The 25,687-nt window shown below is 40.9% G+C and overlaps 3 protein-coding genes across 12 annotated transcripts; all 3 read left to right on the top strand.

Moving 5' to 3' along the window:
• Positions 1-536: 536 nt before the first annotated feature.
• On the top strand, positions 537-5,569 carry znf131 (zinc finger protein 131). 2 transcript variants are annotated; one of them, XM_079342216.1, is made up of 9 exons: positions 537-704; positions 1,799-1,946; positions 2,027-2,128; positions 2,364-2,505; positions 2,648-2,756; positions 2,992-3,180; positions 3,282-3,657; positions 3,774-3,904; positions 4,559-5,569. In XM_079342216.1, the coding sequence occupies exons 2-9, from the start codon at positions 1,814-1,816 to the stop codon at positions 5,081-5,083; spliced, it is 1,707 nt and encodes a 568-aa protein (XP_079198342.1). In that variant the 5' UTR covers positions 537-704; positions 1,799-1,813; the 3' UTR covers positions 5,084-5,569. The 2 variants fall into 2 exon arrangements, with proteins under 2 accessions (XP_079198342.1, XP_079198343.1); XM_079342217.1 differs by lacking the exon at positions 537-704 and adding an exon at positions 761-937.
• Positions 5,570-7,033: 1,464 nt separating this feature from the next.
• nim1ka (NIM1 serine/threonine protein kinase a) lies at positions 7,034-17,893 on the top strand. 9 transcript variants are annotated; one of them, XM_079342241.1, is made up of 9 exons: positions 7,034-7,283; positions 7,366-7,451; positions 7,680-7,852; positions 12,396-12,929; positions 13,382-13,735; positions 13,867-13,979; positions 15,616-15,737; positions 15,913-16,059; positions 16,273-17,893. In XM_079342241.1, exons 5-9 carry the CDS (start codon positions 13,440-13,442, stop codon positions 17,029-17,031), a joined length of 1,437 nt encoding a protein of 478 aa, XP_079198367.1. In that variant the 5' UTR covers positions 7,034-7,283; positions 7,366-7,451; positions 7,680-7,852; positions 12,396-12,929; positions 13,382-13,439; the 3' UTR covers positions 17,032-17,893. The 9 variants fall into 9 exon arrangements, with proteins under 9 accessions (XP_079198367.1, XP_079198368.1, XP_079198365.1 ...); XM_079342242.1 differs by lacking the exon at positions 7,680-7,852 and having other exon boundaries at positions 7,366-7,472; positions 12,396-12,562; positions 12,837-12,929; XM_079342239.1 differs by having other exon boundaries at positions 7,366-7,472.
• Positions 17,894-18,133: 240 nt separating this feature from the next.
• creb3l3l (cAMP responsive element binding protein 3-like 3 like) lies at positions 18,134-25,359 on the top strand. The gene is made up of 10 exons (XM_079344569.1): positions 18,134-18,293; positions 20,090-20,230; positions 20,342-20,708; positions 21,312-21,424; positions 21,622-21,714; positions 21,946-22,052; positions 22,942-23,010; positions 23,123-23,207; positions 23,313-23,406; positions 23,672-25,359. Exons 2-10 carry the CDS (start codon positions 20,090-20,092, stop codon positions 24,067-24,069), a joined length of 1,467 nt encoding a protein of 488 aa, XP_079200695.1. The 5' UTR covers positions 18,134-18,293; the 3' UTR covers positions 24,070-25,359.
• Positions 25,360-25,687: the final 328 nt, after the last annotated feature.

Raw genomic sequence — 25,687 nt, 5'->3', positions numbered from 1 at the left:
CCAAAACCTTAAAAAAATGTTTCTAAATGTTTCTATTACCAACCCTGCCTTTAACTTAACAAGTCAGTGGAGCTGACAAGAGGCTAATGTCTCTTTTTTAGGTAGGCCCTAATATACTACAGTGGGCTATGTCAACACTTGTTTTTTCTTTCTGCAGACTTATTTATGTTATTTAGTATAAATATTCTTCTCTCTGCCCCTTCGCTTTAAAGAACGTATAATTTCTCTTCCATTAGGACTTATTACTAACAAGGATATCCTATAAACTGCTGTCTATATAGACTTCTTAAAGAAAATGTAATCTCTGCATTTTGGGGGCCTAACAATATTAATAGTATCAATAATGATAATAAATTAATAAAATCAATAATATTCCGTTTATTTAAAAAGGAGAAGCCCAACAATAATAATAAAATCAATAATATTAGGTTTATTTACAAGAGAGAAGCCTAACATTAAACTCCTGAAAACATTTTTTCCCCAGTCACTGATCCATAGCAGTTAAAAAGGAAAAAGACTCACCGCTGTCTCCAGGCAACGCTCTACGGCGTCCCTGACTACAGTGCAAGGGATTCTGGGAATCTGAGTCCTGAGCGTTGTATGACCGCCCTTTTTTGGTAGCACCGAGAGTAGAACAGCAGTACATGCGTCGAGGGAAATATAATCCCCTAACAACTTTTTGAAGCAGCGTTATCAAACTTGAGGTACGTATGTCGATAGTTTTTGACGTTTATTTCGCCCCACGTCGGCTGTAATGAGGAAATCTGTCTGGGAAAAGTGTATTTTAATGCGCGGTTTGATGACGTAATGTTGATTGTCAAACGCGAAATGGCGAGCGTGCTAAGAGGCCCGTTACCTACAACTCGCTGGGGTTGTGTTATTTTTATTTTTATCATGCCCCATTGTCGAAATGATTACATAGGTTTATCCTTTCCTGGTAAGTTGGGCTGTAGTTTCGTATATTCCTCCTGTATTTAATAAATGTGCTGCAGCCATGTGTCAGGGTTAGAGCTGTGTTTGGCTAGCTGGCTAATGAAGCTAACCTGGAAGTGGATTAGCAAAGCTGTTTAACGTTAGCCAAAGTGTCAATTATGTGTCGGATCTTCTGTGAAGTCAGTCTCCAGTGGCATGTCAGGAATTTGTCCTTGAAATTCACCACGCGTTGTTTTAAGTCCCCCTTAATGTGTATTTACTGGTTTAACATGGATGTTACTCTGTAGCGCCATCATGCTGACACATTAGTGTTTTGTGTGTTACATTGGCTGACAGGGAAAAAAGTCATGTCGACTTTGACATTGACATAATTTCACGTCCTTTCAAGCCATTCCAATTTAATTAAAGAGTTGTTCAAATGCAGATCTTCTAGCTTCATGTCTGATATATGAAGTGTTCAGACTGAACACAATGGTCTTTGTGTGATCTATTTGTAGTTATCACATTTATTAATCTTGGTCTGTTGAGCTTTGTATTGAACGCAAGGACTGGGTGCATAATTCTGCTCATCGGGTCACAATACTATGAAACTTGTTCCCTTTTAAGATTTGTAAAACACTAGTCTCATCTAAAGAGAATAAAGAAAGTCATTTTTTTATTTATTAGAGTACACTGCTGTAATACTGTAAATGTTATTTTCATCTCTGTTTGTGATGGCATTGGTATTGTGTGTGTGTGTGTGTGTTTGCGTGCGTGCGTGCGTGTGTGTCATGGCTGTATAGGTGATAGCTTTCTTACCTCTTTTATGAGTCTAGGCTATAATTTGATGTAAGCCCTAATCTCAATGTGTACCTGATCCCTGCAGAGAAAGATAAAGTGAATGATGGCGGCTGAGGTGGAGGTTGAGTTGGATGCATGCAATGAGTACCCAGCACATTACAAAGTCATGATGGACAAACTAAACGAGCAACGTCAGCTGGACCAGTTCACAGACATTACTCTGATTGTGGATGGTAAGTAGGCCCGCCTTGTAGGTCACGAAGGAAAATTCCTACTTGATGCTCCTTATTACAGTGTCAATTTTATCTTCCAGGGCATCAGTTCAGAGCTCATAAAGCGGTATTGGCAGCATGCAGTCAGTTTTTCCACAAGTTCTTCCAGGATTTTACCCAAGAGCCTCTCGTGGAGATAGAAGGTATTCTGTGTTTTCATGAATTAAAAAAAAAAAAAAGGTCCCACTTCTGAGAAAGATTAAAAACTATAAATGTATTAATTTCAAAGAATTTGCAGCCACTGATGTTTTTTTTCTCTGTCCTTATGACTCTTAAATAATGCATTTATTTATAAAGTGTTTTCAATCCAAACATGTACATAGTGCATAAAACATTGAGTCACTTTTGCTCACTGCTGCTGCTCTGTCGTACCCTCAGGAGTGAGTAACACTGCCTTTCGCCAGCTGATGGAGTTCACGTACACAGCTATACTAGATGTGGGTAAAAAGGAGGAGGCAGACGTGTGGAAGGCCGCTGAATACCTGCAGATGCAAGAAGCCATCAAAGCACTCGGCAATAAGTGAGACTTAAATACTCTATACTGTCACACAGACTTAAAATTGAAGTAGTAGCAGTAGTATTCAGAATTTAAACATCATTCATCGACAAAGGTGAAGGTGGAATATTGTCTTCAAAAATAGCTCATCTTGTCTTTCTTGTAGGATGAATGAAGATCCCTCCTTGACCGCTAAGAGCAAAGGTAAAAAGAGGAAGATTGCTGAGACCTCAAATGTCATCACAGAGAGTCTGCCCTCAGCGGAGGGCGAACAGGTTAGTATCCTCACGATGGTCGTCACACAGATACATGTGCATGGATGGAGTGCTTTGACACTGGTTGCAGATCTGAAGAACGATCCAATCTGTGTCTGTGCTCCGAGCCAAAGCGTGAGATTTGATGTGATCCGTTACACCACCACTTTGTGCTATAATTGCTGTATGTGTGAAGTAAACCTTCCGTTGTCCCAGCCTTAAACTCTCCATACTGAATATATTCACTGTCTTCTAGGTGGAGATCGAGGTGATAGGAGAAGGAGTCATTGAAGTGGAGGAGACAGGGCTGGAGGAGGTAGTGGATGCAGCAAAAAATGCTCAGGCGTCCGATGACTCTGCTTTGGCTCTTCTTGCTGACATTACCAGCAAGTATCAGCAAGGGGGATCTACAGTGCATATCATTAAAAAGGACGAAATAGATGAGGTATGGCGGCTTGTATTTGTGCAAATATTTGTTTGTGGTGTATGAATTGTTTTAAATGTAAAAGCATCAACCCCCGCCTTTCCTGTGTGCTTCCTCATCAGGAGGTGGTGTATCAGGAGGAGACGGTGACGGCCTCCAAAGTGCTGGAGAATGTCGGGATGGTTGAGGTCCAGATCTCCCAAGTGGACAACATGTTTCGCTGCAACAAGTGCGACCGGAGCTTTAAGTTGTACTACCACCTCAAGCAGCACTTGAAAACACATCTCGGCTCTCTGGAAAAACCCCACGTTTGCAACCATTGTGGCAAAGCCTACACGCGGGAGGGCGCCTTGAAGCAGCACATCAGCACGTTTCATTTCGATGCAGAGGAGCTGTCTCAAAACCAGAAACCGCAGAAGAAGGTGCACGTGTGTGAATACTGTAAAAAGCAGTTTGACCACTTCGGCCACTTTAAGGAGCACTTGCGAAAGCACACTGGTGAGAACAGAAACATGTAGCTAGTTGTGCCAGTTTAACATAATCATGTATCGCTGACTTGTTGTTAAACAGGTTTCATTGAAATCCATGTTTGGCTTTTTATGTCTCCTCTTTAGGGGAAAAACCTTATGAGTGTCCAGACTGCCATGAGCGATTTGCGAGGAACAGCACATTGAAGTGCCATATGGCCGCCTGTCAGAACGGGGCCGGAGCCAAGAAAGGGCGCAAGAAACTCTATGAATGCCAGGTACAGTTTGTGCAGAGTCACAGCCATTGAGGGCTTTCCTACCCGTGCTGTATATCCCTAAAAATATAACATGTTACAATTCCCCCCCCCCCCATGTTTTCACTAATCTAAACAATACATCTGCCTTTACTTGGGCCAGTACACATTAATGCTCATAAACACGTAAATATGCCAGATTGCAGCCATGAGCTCTTTTCCATCTGATGTCCTCTGGCAGGTTGGTGGTGCACACAAATACAAATGTAAATATAACCACAATGACGAGCAAAAACCAAACACCTTAAAGTGTACATTAGTTGACAGAGACATGTATTTACAAGCATGAACAGTGGCTGTGTGGTGTTTGTATTCCTGTATAAAGAGTATTTCTTTGTTCACCTGTGATCACTAATCTAGTACAGGTGCAAGCTTGAAAAGTAGGCTTTAACAGGCGTAATGATTGTGTACATTTCTAAGCCATTTCTGATGTCACCTTGGGGTCCAATTGTGGCGGACTCCTGCCAGTGTTTTTTTAGTTTTACGACCTTCTGGATTTATCTTCTGGTCTTCCATGGGTAATCGAGTATGTTTTTTGAGTTCACGTCCGATGTTATTCAAAAAGAGAAGCGTTGATACCCATCTCTCCTCTCCTCCTCATTTCCCTTCCTCGTTCAGGTCTGCAGCAGTGTCTTCAACAGCTGGGACCAGTTCAAAGACCATCTCGTGAGCCACACAGGCGACAAGCCCAACCACTGCACCGTGTGTGACATGTGGTTCACCCACGCCAGAGAACTGAAGACTCACCTCAAAGACGTCCATTCCATCGAGGACAGGTCAAATGAAGAAGTGGTCATCGCCGACTCTGCCGCCACAGCAGCCATCGCCATCGCAACACAGAGCATAGAGGGAGGCGAAACGGTGCTGCTGGACGACGGCATCCAAGTGGAGCACGTCACAATGGAGCCTGTGGATGTGATGGAGATGGACGAGGCCACAGCGGTTGTGATGGAGGACGGAGGGGTGACGGAGATGTGTGAGGAGGACGTGGAGAGACTAAAGCGGGCAGGGGTGGAGATCCAGGTGGTGCGCGTGACCACAGAAGTAGTAGACGGGCAGCAGGTGGAGAGCTCTCAGGTGGAGGTAGACGTGGAGGGTGAAATGGTGAACGTCGAAGAGGCAGAACAAGCTCTGATTGTATGAGAAATTTGACTTGTCTCAAAGGACACATCAGAGACTTTATTGCCCTTTGACGCCTTTTTTTTAATTCTAAAGAACACTGCATGTGGGATAAAGCATGACACATCAACATGTCTTCGTGTCCAACATCACATTCAGGGACTTCATTCCCACCACGGCAACTCTTTGAAAGCGGAGTTAAAGACAATTTTGGAAATATGCAATTTCCTACTAGCTTTCCTGTATTTATTTTTGAGCCTGTTGCCATCCAACCACATCCTGAGTGACTCCACTTTGCTAAATCAATCAAGTTTCACACATTTCTCTTCTGAGTTCATCTTTGACCAAAAAGACAATTAGACATGAAATGAAATATTCCTGTTGCAGCTCATGAAACAGCAGATTTTTGCAAGTGCTACATATTGTTCTGTTCATGCTTATTTTCTTATTGAATTTGCTGTTTTTTTAGGAAAATCTCAGATATGGAATAAAATGTTTTCCAGAATGGGATATCTGTCTTATGGCCTTCTATTGAGTACAATTAACTAGTGGGAATATCTCAGTGCTGTTGACTTTGTTATACTTTCATGTCTTAGCTTACAGCTGCTCATATCACTTTTTAAAATGTTATTTATAAAGGTCTTTTTTTATTTTGAGTTTTTTAATGCCTTCACTCTTGAGACAGGACAGAAGAAAAGAGAGAGTGAGTGGGGAATGACATGCAGGAAAGGACACATTTGGAATCGGGCCACCCACTACAGTCTCCGTACATGGGTCATGCATACCAACCGCTGGACCACCAGCACCCTGTTTACATCTCTTTTTAATATAACAATAGATTATAAAATGCATTGTTGAAGAAGTTGCTATATAAATTATCATCCATGTCAATATTTTTTCAGTGTCCACAGTTCAGTGCTTTATTTTATCACAGCAACTTGATGCTGTGATTCAATTGAATTAAACTTTTGTTTTATTTATAAAGTGACCATGTACAATATTAACATAAATGTTTCCATTTGATGTATTGCACCAGAGTTAGCTTAGAGCTACTTTACATCTGCAGGCCCTCACTTGTCAGCATCTTTTTTAGATGAAGCACAACACTGGTGTACACGCTTTTTGTATCCTACCTGCACATGTGGCATATTTACTGCTTAGGAGTTGGTGGAAGGAAAACTAGATCTGAAGTGAATGTCAATGTTTGACTTACATTTCCCAAGTACCATGAAAAAGAGCTACAGATGACTGCTGAAGTTCTGTCTGCTGGACACTTGTTTGCTAACAAGTTTCTCTTTGATAGCTTTGTAAGGTTGTATTTATAGCTTGTTTCTACTGCCCCCATGTGGCTGAAAAACAAAGTACAGTGAGTCAGACAAATTCTCATAAAGCAGTCAAAGCTATACATTGTAAATGGCAGCCTCCCATGAAGAAGATGGTCTACTCTTTGAAATAAGAAATACAAGTAGAAGGGGCACTTCCTCTGGTTCATAAGTGATCAAACCATTGATAAGATGAATCTAGAGAAATGAGAGACATGAAAGTAAAAGTTTAGTCAAGAGCAACTTAACCTTTAGAGTTTTCTCCTCTTAGTTATCCCACTGAACATGGTTTAACGACTGCAGATAGAAAAAAATGTGCTAAAGAACTGAATCCATTTCCCATACCATTCAATCTGCTGAGCACTACTTTGAAATGAACCTCATGCCTAAATACGCATTTAACCACACATACTTAAAAGAAAAACTTCAATACATGCCTATATGCATTTAACCACATAGGTTAAATGCATAAAAGTTCAGTCTTAAGTGTTATCTTACAATTTCTAGATATGATTATCATCAGTAAACTGCTTATATTGAGACCTGATGATACCTTTTGAGTCTGATTACGGCCTCCTGCTGACCCCCTGACCCCACGTTGAACCTCTGCTGTGAGAGAAGCGTGGCCACAGTCACCATGGCAGCTAACATACACAGGTTTGGTTACCTGGTGCGTCTGGACAGCTCCTGTGGTACTGAACTAAAGTAAAGCTGGAATTCTCTCTGCTCATTGGATTAGACACGCACGTTGTAAACCTCAGCCCGCCGCTGATTGGTCCTTTTGCTTGCCTGTCAAGTGGATTTCCCTCACAACAAGCAAACTGAACCGGAGGAGCAGCAGCTGCTGCAGCAGAACCAGTCCGCTCAATGTCACCGGGCACCGGAGAAGATGGCCCGTAAAGGTCCGTAAAGATGGTCGTCACGGGTTCTTGAAGGCACCCAAACAAGTAAGATTCACTGACGTGTCGCCTTTTGTTCTCACAGGATTACAAAGCGAAATGCATGGCTTCTACAGAGACTGGCCTGCTGCGAGGAGGGATAACTGTTGACTATTGAACAACGACTGACAGGTCACTTCATTACACTCCGAGGTGCCTTTATTCAAAAGCAAATGTTAAATGGGAAAGCTTGTAAGTTTTTGCATTTATTTAAAAAATAAATAAATGGAGCAATCACCCCATTGAAGATAAGGCAACCTGTCAACACCTTGTTTAAAACAATCTCTGAATGCTGACTTGAGATCGAACACCATAATGTGTTGCTTTATTCTTGTGTTTTATTTGATAATATTTTAGCAGCAGTCGTCCGGCACAGATACAGAGCATCTTCACTAAGCAGGATAACAAAGCATCACTCAGCACGCACGCGAGGCACGCACAGGCAAATGAAGATAGCCTTCCAACTGTGGGGATATACCCTGACCCACTGATTAACCTTGTTTACTTGATGGAGCACACAGTAATAAAACCAGGTAAAGACTGGAGGAGAGCAGTTCTAACACCTGTTGCGCTGTGATTGGGTGGTATCTCCCATTATGCAGTTTCTATTATACCTCAGCATGGCTCAATTAAGGAAAGTATGAGTGATGGTTTGACAACTATCACATCTTTGTATTGGATGTCTGGGAGAAAATTGCTTGAAAAAAAATGCAGCAATTGGATTTACCTTTTTTTCTACTTACAATGACATACAATTATTCTTTCAGAGAAAAGCAATTTTGTTAACATTATTTAGGCCTAATATTGTAAGTGGCTATTACAGAAGGTTATTTCAACAAAATAAAACTTTTTTTTAATTTATTTTTTTTAGCTTAATATAATGTCTGTGAGATGATAGATGTGAGGAAATTTCTGAATGACTCAGCAGCCGGATTCTTGATGTTTCAATTACCCTTAATATTTCTGTTGCTACATGATTTATAAGTATGTCTGATTAGAAAAAAAATCTATTTCAGTTTTAAAATAACAAAATGAGACTGTATTGAATTAAAGAAAAAAAATCTTATGTCAAACCTGCCATAACCAATCTGCTCATTATTTAGACCTTGATGGGAGGCTTGTTCTATTTTCGTACTTGTCTTAGCAAAAATAGCCGTGTCGGGGTCTGTGTAGTCCACCCAGAAATACATTTGTTCCTGATTTGGTATTCTTTTGTTGGAGAGCACTGTGCTTCATGTATTTTTCTTTGATACAAACCTCTTTGAAGCGCTGGCACTCAGTAACATGTAAACTCAGTTGGCCCTTTAAAGCAGGAAGAAATCATTTAGTACAAAGATTTAGATTTGAGCTAACGAATACTTCTTTGACAATGTCCTCTGTATTGTGTTATTGTGTTCCATGCATACATTGTTATGGTAACTTTGCCATGGCCTCAGAGACTCTCTCTCTCTTGCCAGGATGTACAGGCTTAGGGAATAACACTGTGTATGTAACATGCTTTAGGATACCATTTTCTGAATATAAAGCTTTCATGAGACCCAAGAAAACAAGTGTAAAGGTAATAGTAATAAAGGGATGGAGATAGCACAGTTTACTGATGCATATAATGTCCATTTGCGTGGACCAATTGCAAACTAAGCTAAAGCATTTGCATTTAACGCCATTTTTAAGGTGTATGTGTGTCAGGGGGGAAGGGATTTAGAGGTCAGTGTGTTTTTTGGAAATGTGGCATATTTGTCCCATAGATTCCAGAGAGGCCTGCATGTCTGTTCCTAGGGTGCATAGTCTTCATTGTGGCAGCTCTTTCACTGTTGAGCTCTTCATTCTTGTCAGCCGCGCATCTCAATTAACACACTGGGGAGCTTTGTGTGGAGGGAGCTGTCTCTGTGTGTACACTCTTGTGTGTCTGTCTTTATATGAAAGTGCTCGTGCATGTGTCTGTCGGAGGACAGGCTGTGTGAATGTCTGTGTGTTGGTGTGAGTGTTGTCTTTGAGCCCAAATGCATAATGGCAGTTAAAAAGAGAGAATGAGACACACACATGCACATGGGAATGAGGGAATAGTTGTGAAGTTTTGGAGCAAAAACAGAGACTCTTAACAGATGGACGTGTCATAGCTTGTGATGTGAGGAACAGCTCCTTGTCCACAGGAACAAGCAGGCGTTTAGGAAAGAGTGAGTAATACTTGGACCCCAGCTGCTATGGATGGGCTCTTCTGTTTTCCGTCGTTGGAGTGTGTGAAGAGGCTGCTGATGCTGGCAGTGTGATCAGCAGCAGAGTGTGCCAGGAAAACCCTCCTCCTTGTCTTTTGGGATCCTAAGACCAATGATTGATTGTCTGGTGAGCAAGGAGCCGTTCTTGGCAACGCAGTTAATGTTTGCTGATGAAGGGCTGGCTGTGGCTCATAAACCTGCAGTGTGCTGGATGATCTGAGTTTCTGCATGAATGGTTCACATAATTGTAAAGACAGAGTACCAACTTTATATACCATGGTTCTCCTCCTAGGTGGACAAGACAAAGAAAACTCAAAAGAAAGCAAGCTTTGGCTGTTTCAGACACCTAAACCACTTAAAAGGTCACTTTCTCATATGAAATAACCTTGCAAGGATAAAGCGCTGAACCAATCAGATAAGACTCCTTTTGGTTCTTCCTGGATCTGAGATTCATCAGTCGGTCCAAGCCTCCATTCACAAATGGCTACTAGGGATGCTGACAAGTCTGACACCTCAGTTACTGAGGCACTTCTTCTTTTTCACCCTTGAAGAAAAATTGAAACACCAGGCTGGTACTGTTCGCAACATCGAATGAGTATATCAGCCAAGACAGGTCATCAATGTCAAGAGGCCTTCTGGTATCAGGGTTGATTTAATCTACATCTGGAATGTGGAGGTGGTTAAGTTGTCAGATATGAAGTGTAGTGGCTCACTTCCTCACTCACTCTTGAAAACATACTGTCCCGGACAAACAACTCTACAGTTTACAAAGACACGGCATGTCTGTATTTTTCAATGCAAAAAAAAGTTTTCAGAGCCTGGCATGTTAGGGAAAACTCCAACACAGCAGTTTTCAGCAGGAAGCTCTTGAGTATCCGCATATTCTCAACAATCACCCTGAGTAACCCCAGGAAAGGAGTTTAGTTCCAGAGGAACATGCTTCATAAAGAATGGAATGGAACTCAACTATATCTAGTTAGCACCACCATATACTCTGATACTACCTTTAGTTCCCTCCTCACAAAAGTGTCTCTTTACATCACCAGAAACCAGTATGGAAATGCAGTGGCAGCATGTCAAAAAAAACAACAAGTTTTCAATTTCAATAATTCTAAGTGTTATCTTTGCCCCATTCTCTTGACATGTAATGATCCTAGAGAATCCGGGTCATGGGTCTAACATTCTTCTTGTGTATAATTAACTGGAGTGTTACTCTGACGCTCAATCCTGCGTGGTATAAGCATAGATAGCCCCAGTTCATACTTAATCCTCTGGATGAAAAAAAGGTACACAAACATGCTCGGTCAGTGTTCATCACCAAGCAGCCAGGTAGACAGCTTTTCACCGCAAAGCACAAAGCGATCCTCGTAGCTGCTGCTATATTCAAGACATTTTAGTAAATGGTCATTCAGTAAATCATAAATCGTCTACAATATCATGATGGTCATTTTGTCCCTTAGCTCACTCACCATCAATGTGTTATCTCATGTCCAGTTGTCCTGTTGTCTTTGTGTTTATATACATAAAAGGCTGGTATTCAGGCCGTGTTGCTTTGTACTGCAAAGTAGAGGCCTCTTCTCTCTTAGCAAATCCTTTTAGGCAGCCTGAGATCAATGCCTAGATATTCATGGCATGACGGCAGGAAGGTGTTTGAAGGCCGGGAGACTGTTAACTGCACAAAAGAGAGCTGCTTTGATTTCCTTGCCATGCTTGAACATAGATCCATTTATCTTAATATAGAGAAAGATGAGAGAACAGCTTCCAAAGCACCAGGTTACTCCTGGTTATACAATTTGTTTCACAAACACACGTACACAGCACATAACTAATTATAACTTAACTTCTCTGAAATGAATGAAGGAAAATTGGAACATAAATGTTCATTATCACAAACTCACAATCACAACAAAGCCCAGGTTTGAGGAGGACTTTATTACCTATACTGCAGCCAGTCACTAGGGGGAGCTTCAAATGTTATGGCTTCACTTCTGCAGGCTGTTGTTGTCAATGTTTTTAAACAGTATTTGAGAGGAGCAGGATCCAGTGCTATAGTGTGGCTCATTTCAGAATTTTAGGACAACAGTGCAGGAACACTCTTTGTCAGGCTTTTGCAATTCTTGTTGATAGGAAACGATTCAGTCATTTTGAGCTTATTTGGATTACTTTCACTACTAGTAAAACTGTCTGTTTGTGCGTACTTAAATATTGTGGTGATACATTTTATATGGGTAAATAAAGACTGTAATCCTTGTATTGTATTTGGCAGGTAAATTTGTCTTTATAAAAAAGCATAACTCAGCAAAGTCAGGGCTCAACTTGACCTTTGATTACATATTTTTTTACCACTCGTGGGACATTGTTAGAGGATAGTTTTCTGAGTAATTATCACCTTATTACAGATTACACACACACACACACACAATTCTCAGGGGATTGACGGTGTTCCCTTATTCTCCCCATCAGTACAAAAAAAACTGTGTGGCAGGTTTTGAGTATTTTGTTGGTGGTATAAAGGGAGGAGGAACTTTTGTATGTGTTTCATTTGCTCTTACAGTATTGTAACGTCAGCCTGCATTGCCATGGGAGCAGGACTCAAGCTCTAAATTAAGTTAGGATTACAACAGGCATTAACGGACACCCCATCAGACTGCACATAGGCAGAGTTGTGTTGATGAGATGTGCCCATAATCCTTTTCACCTGCCATAGATGATGGACTGTTGCATTTAGTTGATATATAAATAAGACTACTTTGAAGGAATAAAAAAGTACTAAGAAGAAAATGAAATGGAGGGCTACAGTATCACTACATTTAACAAAAATATAGCGTTGATTTTTTTGTGTCTCTCATGTGTTTTGTTCCAGGTTGTCTCACTCAATGCCCCGAGGCTGCACTCTGACAATATCATCTGTTCAACCCCTCCATCCAGCGCCTCTTCCCTCCTCCTTCCTCAACCTGTGGCCTATTTATACCCTGGAGACTCAGAATAGCCTATTAAAGCTCAGCAGACCTCTTCAGCAAAGAGACAACAGTGAGCATGAATCCGATAACACATGGTCGATCTGATCTCACCAGCATCATTACTTTTTCCTCCGACAGCTTTAACTAAGGAAGGCTAAGGTTTCTACCACTGGGAATTCTCGAAATGAAAAAGACTACAGCTGTGCTCAGCTTCAGTTAAGAGATTGCAGCTGATTATCCATGTGTAAAGGACGGTTTGCAACTGCATCAGATTGGAGAAATATTGGATACAGCATTTGCTGGGATCCACTCAGTAGATTCTGGCCTTTTCTGTTGAAGCACAGGAAAACACTATTGACTCAGCTGTCCAAGCATCTATGAGATTCCTGCAAGGACACTGAAATATTTCACCTCTTAAATGGCTTACACATTTGAAGGTAAGCTTTGGCTTTTGATCCGTATGATTGTATTTACACATCTTTCTACATTTCAGACAGTACTGCTGCTTGCTGCAAAATTCTTATTGTCATTCACGTAGACTTTTTTTGGCTGTGTGAAAGTTTTGGCATACCATTGTAGTATGTTATACTCTACACACATTTACATACGAATTCTTGCAAATGTTATAGTAAACATTTTTTTCTATTGAGGAAGTGCATATGCTACAGATCCAAAGCATTGTTCATGTGTAGGGATTGGACAAGACAAAAACCTTTAAATCATAAGTGGCCTTAAAAAATAGCTACATTTAAAACATCTAAAAAGGTTTTTCACCTTTGCAGATAGATTAGAAAATTCACTGGTGCAACTACAACTATGTTTGTGCAATCTGAAGAAATGACGAGTAAACAGGAATAATATATATATGTTTTAATTGTGTCGGATACAGTCCGCCATCAGCTCCAGCCATGAGCTAAGCCCACAACACCCTGGGCGTCCCTAGCAGGATGACTGCTGTGTACCCCTCGGAGAGCAACCCAGAAGGGGCTGAAGCTGGGGCCGGGACCGCAGGCTCTAAGGGGTCCAGTGCAGCAGGAAACTCTCGGAGCATTTCAGCTGAGACCTCTAATGGGTCTAATGGAGACTCGAGCAGAAGTTCAATCAAAGGCACAGCTGTGGTTCAAAGGTACTCTCGCTGGAGCCGTCAGGACAGCTCGGACATCAACACAGATGATGAGGGAGCCACCATCCGCCGCCTCACCCCACTGGAGAGACTCAACCTGGACATGTGCCAGGATGATAGGTAGGTCCTTCGAAGTACTTTATTTTAGAACAGTGCAGGATTTAAGAAAATCCTTTTGAGGTCTCATGAGGATGTCATATTCATTCAATTCACTGTGGTGTTTTATCTTCTGCTATGTATTCTGGTCACAGGGTGGTCCGTGAGCTGACAATTGGCAGAAGAATCGGCTTCTACAAAATTCGAGGAGAGATTGGATGTGGGAATTTCTCCCATGTCAAGCTTGGAATCCATGCGCTCACCAAAGGTAAGACACCACTAAGCAGCAGCGACAGGCAGCTTTTTTTTATTTTTATTTTTTTTACTTAAAAACTGTAAACATGCATATACTCATACATGCAGTTATAGGATGCAGGCACATATATACAAAACTTGTATGCGGCTGTAACTGCTTTCAGTAAAAGGAGTTCACATCCATTGAATCATGGCAACTAAACTGAATTGAAATGTACTTTTCAGCCATCTGAGGTGGACACTTTGACTAAGCGACCTTTTAAAATGTCAATTAAAGCTCCTATTTGCTGTTTACTTTGAGATTGAAGTGATAATTTGGCTGATTTGCTTGTTTCCATCAATGAGCTGCTATACTAACAACTGTGTCCTTATGTAGCAATTCATTAAAAAGGCAATGTGTGCGCCCAGCCAGGGGGCTGATTCAGCCGCAAAGAGACAGACTGTCTGCTGCCCTTGAACAGATGGATTGATTAGAGATCTCCAGTTTCCTTAGCGACAGCTAAAATTGCTGCATGCCTCATCAAAGGCGAAAGAGGGGCTGTAAAATGACTGTGTAGCTTGGTGTGTTAGTGCATGCTTAATGATTTTAGGGTTATATGTACTGTATTTCACTGTCTATGCCTTACCAGGTGTGTGTGAGAGAGTGTGTGTGTGTGTGTGTGTGTGTATATGTGTGTGTGTGTGTGTGTGTGTGTGTGTGTGTGTGTGTGTGTGTGTGTGTGTGTGCATATAGTTGGCATCATTTAGTCCCACAAAAACAATATGAGCTGTGATGCATTTTGAATGCTCCCTTTGAGCTGCATGGGAGCCTAATACCAGCCTGAATAATGCATACTGATGCACAATAAGATATCTCAACACCATTTTGCCTCTTAAGAACTTTTCTGTATTCAGTTACCTGGGGTCTATTTTCTTCTCTTTATGAATCATTTAACAGAATACAGTACAAATATCAGTTTTTTGAATTTGATACTGGCAGCATTAATGCACATGTTTTCTAGGTGCAATATATTTGTCCTCTTAAACATTTCAAAGGCAGTAAATTGAACTGAGTGCAGGAAAATGTAGCTAGCTCAGTACTTTGTCAAGCTTAATTTTCATGCAGCCTTGATACTCCATTTCAACTAAAAGTCTAAGTCACTGCAATATAGATTATGCGTAAAGGGCAATTTTTCTTTATTTACAAAGACAGTGCTCTAAGTATCGACCCCCTCAGAGAACATAATCAAGACAATTGGTTTCTGAGGACAGTTAATCCTGCAGCAGATTATCTGGTGCACAGTGTGAGGATGGTCGCTTCAGGATCCACTCTGTGTTTGTGTTTGTGGCTAACAGCCTCAGATTTTCTATCATAGATATGCATAATGTAACATTTTTGCAACATACAGTATCTGGGTCACCCGGGTCGGAGAGTCTGATGCTCAAGACTCGAAACACCTCGTGATCCTCGGATACATCACTGATGATGTGTCTGAGCACTTCATAAGATGTATGTTGCAAAAGTAATGGTATCAACAGTTTATGTTTCCCCCAATAAAGTTTCTATTTAAATGAATGACAGAGCTTCTCTTTAAAGTGCACTCCTCCATTGAAATGACTCATTTGTAAATGATAACTAAAACATGTGCCTTTCCCATTTACATCCCCAGATAAAGTTGCTATCAAGATCCTGGATAAAACCAAGCTGGATCAGAAGACCCAGAGGCTGCTGTCCAGAGAGATCTCCAGCATGGAGAAGCTACACCATCCCAACATTATACGCCTCTATGAGGTTGGACTCATACACAATCTTATATAGATTTTTGTAAATTTTTTAGATGGATATTTTGTTTTGTCTGATCTTAAGGGTCTATTTCAATGATCACTCCCCCCCCCCCCCCCCCCAACCTCTTTAATACGATAAGTAATGAACTAAGATGGCGAACACTCTTTTTTTCTTTTTCGAGGTGGTCGAGACGCTGTCACGGCTACACCTGGTGATGGAGTATGCGGGGGGAGGGGAGCTCTACACCAAGATAACAACAGAGGGGAAACTCTCCGACACAGAGAGCAAGATCGTCTTCGCTCAGATCCTCTCTGCTGTTAAACACATGGTCAGTTCATAAATGGTTAAACTGAAGCACAATGATTCAGTCAAATTTACAAAAAGGACACTTCAAAGTAGTGTTTTTTTTTTGTATAATGCAAAAATTGATTATTGTTAGAGTTTTGACCTCTTAGTCATGCTTGAATTATTTTTAATCATGATTTGCAGTGCAGAATTATGCCACCGACCGATGATGCTTTTTCTTCTTTTCCTTCCACAGCATGAAAACAACATCATCCATCGGGACCTGAAGGCAGAAAACGTCTTCTACACCAGCAGCTCTTGTGTTAAAGTGGGCGACTTTGGCTTCAGCACTCTGAGCCGCCGTAGTGAGACGCTCAACACGTTCTGCGGCTCTCCGCCATACGCCGCACCTGAACTCTTTAGGGATGAGCATTATGTTGGCGTCTTTGTGGACATCTGGGCCCTGGGGGTGATGCTGTTCTTCATGGTGACTGGTACGATGCCGTTCAGGGCCGAGACTGTGGCCAAACTGAAGCGGTGCATCCTGGATGGGGCCTACATCCTGCCCTCGTGGGTGCCAGAGGCCTGCCAGAGGCTGATCAGGGGAGTCCTCCAACCCATACCGTCTGACCGCTGCACAGTGGAGCAGATGATGGGTTGTGAGTGGATGCTCCCTGTTGATTTCCCACGGGCCATGGAAGCCTTTAAACTAGACCCATCCTACCTGGCAGAGAGCGAACCCTCTGAACTGGAGGAGGAGGAGGTGGAGGTGAAGACAGCACTGGAGACACTAGGAATCTCCTCAGAACACATCCTCAATAACCAGGGGAAAGACTGTAGGAGCTCCATTACAGGGGTGTACAGGATCCTGCTACACCGTTCTCATAAGAAGCGGGCTGTTGAGAGCTTGCCTGTGGTCACACAGGCAGGAGGACAAACTGCAACGAGTAAAAAGGAAAGAATGAAAGTTTACCGTAGTTTAAGGCACACATCTAAACTCTGTGTGGTTCTGTGACAAAATTCTCTCCATTGCTCTGGACATGACAAAATGGTCTGTGATGAGATTGCATGAATTTATTTAAAAATTTAACAGTGCTCTATAGCCAGCAGTTAAAATAACCCCTATAATATGATATATAACCTCTTGTTGCTCCTGAAATCTGAGATTTCTTTCTTTAGTGTTTTTTCTCTGAAGTAAAATTAGTCTCTGTGAGAATGTTGCTGCTAGTAAAAAAATGTTGTCGCTTTTTTTCACAAGACCAGCAAATCATAGTCCTTTGTAATGGTGATTGAATGGCATACATAACTTTTTATGTGGGCCATGCAGACCAGATAGTTGCAGCCCTTATCCATCCTGCTTGAACACCAGTAAACCTATCTGGGGAATCAATGTAGCATATATTTTAAGGAAAAAAGAGAAATCAACAACATGCCGAGGTGATGAACTTGTGAACATGCGGGCAATACATTTAACGGTGGTTAAATGGTGTGTTTAATGTTTACTTGAACTTTTCATCGATGCCTTAGTTTCCTTTTACCGTATGGAATCAGACAGACTGGTTTCATTGTGCCCCTTAATGTTTGTATTGAGAGATTTCACATCTTAACTTCTTATGCGTTGTATCTCTATGAGATGTTACACACAGTGAGCTATGTAAGAGAGCTGAGTGACCTTGATCATTTGTCCCTGTGGGCTGAAAAGCTACTAAATAACATAAAGCGAGGAAAACCATCCACCAAAGTTTTTGTTCTTTTTGTGACAAAATCTAAATTTTGTTTGACTCAGGCAATTTCTGAATGATTTTATGGTTATAAGATATTTTATTTTCTAATGCCATATTTATTCTCAAATGATGATTAAAAGAATTTTAAATGCACCAGTGTAGTTCTTTTAGTCATTTTATATAATGCTGTTATTTGTATGTCTATATGGAGTGTTTTCATTTTTTAATGCTTTGCTTCTGATTTTTTTGCGTCTCTTACGTCTTTGTAACAGTTTTTGTTTCATTTTATTTTTCGATTAGCTGTGCTTATTTCCACAGTCCCCTCGCACGTACAGAATGCGCATCGCACTACACTTCCCAGAAGCACCCTCAAAGGATCACGTACTCATTTCCGCCTTTACGTGATGACGCATTTTTTGCCTTGTTGGAAGGTGGTTTCTCTAGGAAGCACTCTGACGTGAGACGATAGCGGCGAAGAAACGCTGAGTACAGAAACCTTAAAGACAAGCGGACGCATTCTCTCTAATGGTGTTTTGTGTCCTGTCAACGAAAGGTAAGAAAAGCTTGAAGTTCAATGTCACTGTATTTGACGTTTTTAGAGCGTTTCATAGCACGAGGGACCACGCCCTCTTTGTATTATAAAGTCATAATGGGATTATTAAGCTAACATGAAGTAGCTGTCTGGTTGGTTTTGGCCTAAATTCCCCCCTCCACCTATGTTCTATCATTGGATACATACAATGCAACGTTTTGCAGCTTGTACAAATTAATAAGCCAATGCACTATATTGCTCGTTTGCTTTCATTGGAAGGGCAACTAGGTCATTTTAAATTGAAATGAAAATGCTGAAAGATCATGCTTTTATTGTGTTAGACGTTGAAGACTGCAGATATTTGTCTCTTTTTAACTCGTCATGCAGTGCAGTGTTAAAATGTACTGTGCAGAAATCAACCAAATCCTCCACCGTGCAGTTTATTTGTTTTGTTTTGACATCTGATGTTGTATTTGGATCTCATGACAAAGGAATGTGGGGGCGGGGCTTATGTTCAAGATGAGGTCATCATGGGAGTGTGGATATGATGCAATATAACGCTTTTTACACTTTCGTATACGTGTCATTAACCCGTTGTCGGATATGCGAGGACACGATCTAATATCGTTAATCTGTGATTCTTTAGGTTCAGTTCAGGATCCACATGTTCCTGCAGCGGCAGCCTCCACGTGGAGGTGTGCACGAGAACCCAAACAGACTGTCTCTGAGTTTAGTTTACTATGTAGTGAAGTTCGTCACACAAGCGCCGCTAGCATTTCTGTCAAAATTGAATTTTTTAAAAAAAGATATTCGATCTAAATTTTGACTTGGTTGGTATTTTATTTAAAAAAAAAAAATGGTCATGATAGTCCTCGTGAAGAGGCTTTTATTTTAGTCAGCTGGAAAAATTAAATTAGTTTAAAAAATGTCTTCAAGAATTAATTCTGAAACTAAAAAGTCTTCAACAGTGGGACATCAAAATATATTTTATACTATAATTTATCAGAACAATAAACTATTGTCCATGTGTGCATGCAAAGACAGAAACTGATATACTGTTGTGTAAATGTTTAACATTTACACAGCAAACACAAATGTGTCCATTTACACAACATTTGATGACATTAAACACTTAAAACAAAACATATTTCATTTCAAACTACATGCATGAATAAACATACATACATCATACATACTGTACATAATGAAAGCAGAGTTTAAAAAAAGACAAAATAGAGCTACATTAAAGGAGGGCACCAGGTTCTTAATGGTAAATACTGAAGGCAGGGATGGAGCAGCAGTTTTACATTTGCAGGTTTTCTAAGACTAGTATATGAGCATATAAAATGTGCTTTTATTTTGAAAGAATGCATAAGGGTCCGGGACTTCAGCGACATTGTAAAGTGCCAGGAGTAAATACAAACAGCTTAAAGAGGTAAATCATTTAGAGGACTATGTTTCAGAAGGATGCTACATGCGTTTGTTTGCTCTGACTCAGCACGTGATGAGAGGATTAATGCTGAATGCAAGTAACTTCACCGTGCTTCAACTGTTGATTGGCTATAATTGTCATTCAATGAATCTGACTTGACCGATAGGTTTTCATCAATGACTCCTCGGTAAAAAGTGTGGAGTAAATTCTGCTTTAGTGAAAGTAGTGTTCAATAATAATGTAACGTGCTATGACGTAGTTTTGTAGGAGGGATATCTTGATCACTGTATCGATGTCATACTTCAACATATAATGTGTGCCATTGTTTATAGATATTGAAGTTAATCTCAAATGGTGTTGTCTTTATTACCATTTGTTGCTGCAGATGTCAGTCACTGAGAACCTGCCAGACATGGATGGAGCTGACCTGTTAGGGCTTCTGTTCCATAACCAGGAGGACGGATCCACCGAGCCTCTCTTTCCAGATGAGACTGGACTCATTGAATCCTGGCTGTCTGAACAAGATGTAAGGCACAGAAAAAAAGAGACACACGAAAGATGTAGTTGATCACATCGCCCTGAAAAAAAAAAAAAGTGTGAGATTTTGGTGTTTAACAGAGTCTTATGTCTCACCCAGATGCTGACGGGTATGGACACTGAAGACTTTCTGTCCAGCTTGTTGGAGGGAGAAGACAACGTGGGGGAATTATGTCCCTCTCACTCTCCCTTAGGCAGCGACAGCGGGATTTCTGATGATAGTAGCACTGGAGTTGGAAACAGCAACCGTCCAGGATGCCCCAGTCCCAGCTACTCCCAGCCCAGCCCTGTGCCCTCTGACCCTGCCCTGACCCCTGGAGAACAGCAGACAGAAAGCCCTGAGGCCTTAACAGTCCGGGGAGACCACAGCTACTCCATGCTGCAGAGCGGAGACATGGACATGGACATGGACATGCTGCAGAGTGTGAGGGCGGAGAAGCTTGATACAGATGTCTTCATTGATCTAGGTATGTGGAGTGTAAGGAAACTTAATGCAGACGCTTTAGGCTTTGTTCAGACTGCCGCCCAAACCCGATCAGAATCCCATCTAACTGACCCACATTGATTTCTATGGTAAGAAGGGAATACAACAGAAAAATGGATGAAAGAGGAGTGTGCCTATTTCTGATGCAAACAATCCTGGGGAGCAGTCTGTCCACGGGCTTGTTTGACAACACGTTTGTTTTGATTCTTGAGGTTTTTGTTCCACTGATCGAAGTTCAGATTGAGTTGGATATGTGGGAATCAGATTTGAATTGTGCTTGAAACCACCTCTGTATGTGGTTTGAATCAGATTTGGAAAAATCAGATCTCATGTGGCTTTTTGTGTTCAGACCGGTGAAAAAAAACAACGACATACAATCTGGATGTGCTAAAAATTTAGATTTGGAGGTGCTATATGAACAAGGCCTTTGAATCTTAAATTGGACAGTCCAGTAAACCTGAAAAACATGAACACATTTCTGACTGATTAATGCTTTTAATTTGATTACTTATTATAGCTATTACCTTTGGCTATAACCTTAAAGAATGTGCTTTTTGGTAATTGAACTTTGTTTTTCTTGTTTCAGATGACTATGTGAGTGAGGTGATGGAGGAGGAGGACATCACCAGCGAGCTTCCCTGCACTCTCGCCATCGAGGACTCAACAACAGATTCAACTGAGCCAAACGCAGAAGACCAGGTCAGTTTACTCTTTTCTTTTTTTTCCCTAAGGTACAATCACAGAGTTTGCCTGACGATGAGTCAAATTTTAACTTTAGCAAATCATACAGTATGTGGCACTTGGTTCATCGCATGTTTCATTACAATACAATGTTTTACTGAGCAAATAAAGAAATGGAACAGGGGTGGAAATCGTTCTCTTTTTGTTTCCTTCAGTTCCAGTTTAAAGACATCGTGCTCACCGAGGAGGAGAAGCGTCTTTTGTCCAAAGAAGGACTCACTATTCCAACACACATGCCTCTCACAAAGGTAATCCATTCACTAAAGTGTCAAACTTGATCTCATGTCGTCATCAGTCGTGTTGTAATTTTTTAATCGTGGTAATCCATGTATGAACGTTTTTGTCTTCTATCTCTGTTTGATAAAACTTTTGGCTGGATTAATGTTCCAAACGGGCCACAGCTGTTCAAGGGGCTTGTATTTGTGTTGTTTTCATTTCATGTCTGCATTGTGTTTGAAAAGCCTCTGGTCTCTGTGCAGGCAGAGGAAAGGACCCTGAAGAGGATCAGGAGGAAGATCCGCAACAAGCAGTCTGCTCAGGAGAGCCGCAAGAAGAAGAAGGTGTACGTGGACGGACTGGAAAACAGGTGAGACGAAGAGGCCACCTTCTATGACTTCTTAAAAGTAAAGTTACTCCCTCTTCTCCTCATGTCATGTTTCATCGACTATCACATGATAGCAGCTGTTTGAGAATATAAGAATCATAATACAATAGCACACCACTTGTCGGTAATTAGATAAACCTATTTTTGTGTCATCCAGAATAGTATGAAGAGGTTGTAAAAACAGTGAGAAAAATGTGTCCTTTCACGTCTGTGAAAACTTTCCCCACAGCCACATCAAAAGTGACATCTTCCAAAAAAAAAAGTTTGTCCGACCAACACTCAAGAACTCAAAAAAAATAAAGAAAATGTACCATTATGATCAGCTTTGCTATTTCCAAGAATAAAACAAATATTCAGATGGTAAAAAAAAAGGTGCTCTAACACTTTCTGTAAATGAGCAAATTGATGCACACAAAGTATTGGGGCGGCTGTTGCTCAGTCTTGAGGGACTTTGGCTTCAAGTTCAGGTGCAGTCCAAAGCATGGAAGCTGGTCTCGTTGCTTGATAGGTGCCAGGTCACTTCCTGAGTATTGCCAGAGTGCCCTTGAGCAAGGCATCAAACTCCCAACAGCTCCTTGTGTAGCAGCCCGCTCACTCTGACATCTCTCCATTAAACCAGGTCCTGTTTGTGCTCGAGTGTAAACCCAGAATGTTCCCTCTGGGATTAATAAATGATACACCATTAATGAAATAAAGTTCATAGGGGGACTTAAATAATCTGTCAAATTCATGTTAAAGAGAGGAACACACTGGTGTCAACCACGTTCACTGTCAGGAGTTACTCTAGCATTGCATGTGTATGTTATAAAACTGTCTATTCCTAAGTATGTTTGGATGAATCCCTAAAGAAGTGAATCCATGTCCAACACAGGGTTGCCATCTGTACTGCACACAACCTGGAACTACAGAAGAAAGTCCAGTTGCTGCAGAAACAGAACATGTAAGAGAACTGAGATATTTTTATTTCATCAAAAAAAAAAAAAAAAAAAAGTTTTCATATTTTCCTGCTAGTGTTCTGACATGTTTTAAACAAGTCCTATTCACTCTTCCAGCTCCTTGATAGAGCAGCTGAGGAAACTACAGGGAATAGTGAAGATGTCGACCATGAAGGCCAGCACCACCAGCACCTGTGTCATGGTACATTAGTTGTCTTTTTCTCTCAGGAATACCGACCTCACGTTAAGTGTCACATTCTTTGTTCCTGTATGTCGTTCTCACCCTCTCTTTGGCCTTGTCCTCCAGGTGTTCCTGCTCTCTTTCTGTCTCATCATCTTCCCTTCAGTCAATCCATTTGGCGGAAACGCAGAAAAGAAGGAAGTCTACACACCCACTTCCAGTAAGTTGGCTCAAAACAAAGAAACGATTTTGGTCTTCTGTTTTACTTTTACTTTCGTTGTCTTGCCATTTTTAAAAGTTGTCATTAAGAAACTATCCGTATTCAGTCATTTCTCAAGAACTGAATCATTTCCTTAAAATGTTTTTTTTTTTTTTTTTTTAAATTAAAAACCTTCCTGCCAGCTTGCAGTCAATCAGAATGTTCTTTTCAACAGCGTGGCTTTGTTTGCTCAGCTTTGTTTACCCTGTTTGTTCCTTTACCGCAGTCCTCTCCAGGGCCTTACGCTCAGTGCCTCAGGAAAGCACAGACGTCCTATACTACAGGGAGCTTGAAGAAGAAGAAGAAGAACAAAAGCTCTTACTGATGCCCCAAGCCGAGGTGGAGAACCATCAAGCCATCTTTGCCGGTGGTCAAAATAACCACACCCCCGACTACCAGAGGATGGAGAAGCCCGACTCTGAATCTGGAGTCAACAGCAACTCGTCGGCAGACTTCCCTGTTCCGGGTCAGGCTGCAGATATGACATCGCCAGGAGTAGGGACCTTACAGGAAGGATCCATGGATGCTTCTGTGGCATATGAGGTCACAGGATCCAAGGATAACTGGATAGAACAGAACCCCCCATCTGTTATATTACAGCAGCACCGCTCAGACGAGATGTAGTAGGGAGATGTGGGTTCATATTACCAGCAGAGGGAGCCATATTTATCATTCTTAGCAGAGGGACACTTAGACTTTTTGAAGGGATAAGGTAAAACAATTGTTATAATCAAGATTTATGATCAGTCTCGGTCCCTACTTTTCCCCTTTAACAGCCCTCGGATGTACTACTGTTACTTAATGTGCACTTTTTTTTCCTAATTTCTTGCTCCAGTGGGCATAAAGAAGTGAAGAGAGACATCTATATTTAAGCAGCGTTAATGCTGCAACCATAAAATACGGGCCTGCGTTTAGGAGGCCACATGCTACGTACGTGGATAGCACGGAGAGCTTCCAAAATAATTGTACACTGCGGTGCTTACGACCAAAAATCCTCGATATGTTGAAACCCTATCAAAAATGATGGAAAGATGCAGTAGGTTACTTCAAGAGAAGTATTGTTGAATTTTATATCTCACCAAATCTTCAGGAGTTTACTTTGATCAGCTCCAGCACATCCAGGTGTTAGGCAGCTCATGAACCTCTCTCAGAATAAATTATTGTGAATTAAAGTTGTCCGACAGTTTGCACGGGCAAACTCGCCAGGAAACTCCATAGCATAGTTAGGAGATTAGCTGCTCGCCTCTCATGATGCTTGATCAAAGTGGTTGTTTGACCACCGTAACGCTTAAGCCATTGCAGGACATTTGGCCATTTAGAAGACTTGTAAAGTTGTTGTTTTTTTTGTAGTATTTCCCTTGTACCAAGGGTATCCATGCTCTTTTTTTTTGAATGCTCTTATTTTATGTTGTACAGCAGCGCACGAAAAAGAAACTGCTTAGTAAAGAAGAGCCTGATCCGTTACTATTATTAGTGAACCCCAGCCCACATCTACACTCTCCACTATTTCATCCTCACGGGAAAGTTCTTATACCTCTGTAAACATGCCTGAAATAACTGAATAAGGGGTCTCATGTATTTGCTCAGAAAGTGATTTGGCAGTAAACTGTACTTAAAAATGTAATGACCTGTTGCCAGTGATGCATTTTTGTTATTCCTTTGTGTTTTTTCTTACATTATTGTAATTGTAATTAATGGAAGCTAAATGGTATTGGAACTGCTTTTTGTCATAGACAGTCAATGAGATTTTAAATGTTGATCATGTTGAACAAATGCACTGACATTTGACATAGTTTAAGAAGGGAATGTAAATATGCGTATATATGATTGTAGCTCTTCTGTACATTTGAACTCTGATGTTTAAGAATTCATGTCAGGACCTCTATAATAATAAAACTTTTTATAAATCACAAAGAGCTGTTCTTTACCATGAACCATTATGAAGGAAGGGAAAAAAACAAACGAAATGTATGCAGTTTTATTTAAACCACAACATGATAATATAATTTTTATAGATGTTAAAGAGAAAATTAAAGGGCAGAGATCTAACAGTCATAAAAGATAAGGGGAAAGTACATGTGTCACAGATAATTAAATAATGTTGCCCTCTGACTTATGCTTCGATGGTTACATAGCATGAGTTTATGAAGGTTGTTTTTTAAGGGAGGGGTTTATGTGTATAGGGATCATTGACATTTACTGAATAGCAAGTTAACATTTTCCTATCAGACTTTAAAGGTAA

This window comes from Symphodus melops (genome assembly GCF_947650265.1).
Source record: "Symphodus melops genome assembly, chromosome: 1".
NCBI classification, from domain to species: domain Eukaryota; kingdom Metazoa; phylum Chordata; class Actinopteri; order Labriformes; family Labridae; genus Symphodus; species Symphodus melops.
This window is presented reverse-complemented; position numbering and strand designations above follow the sequence as displayed.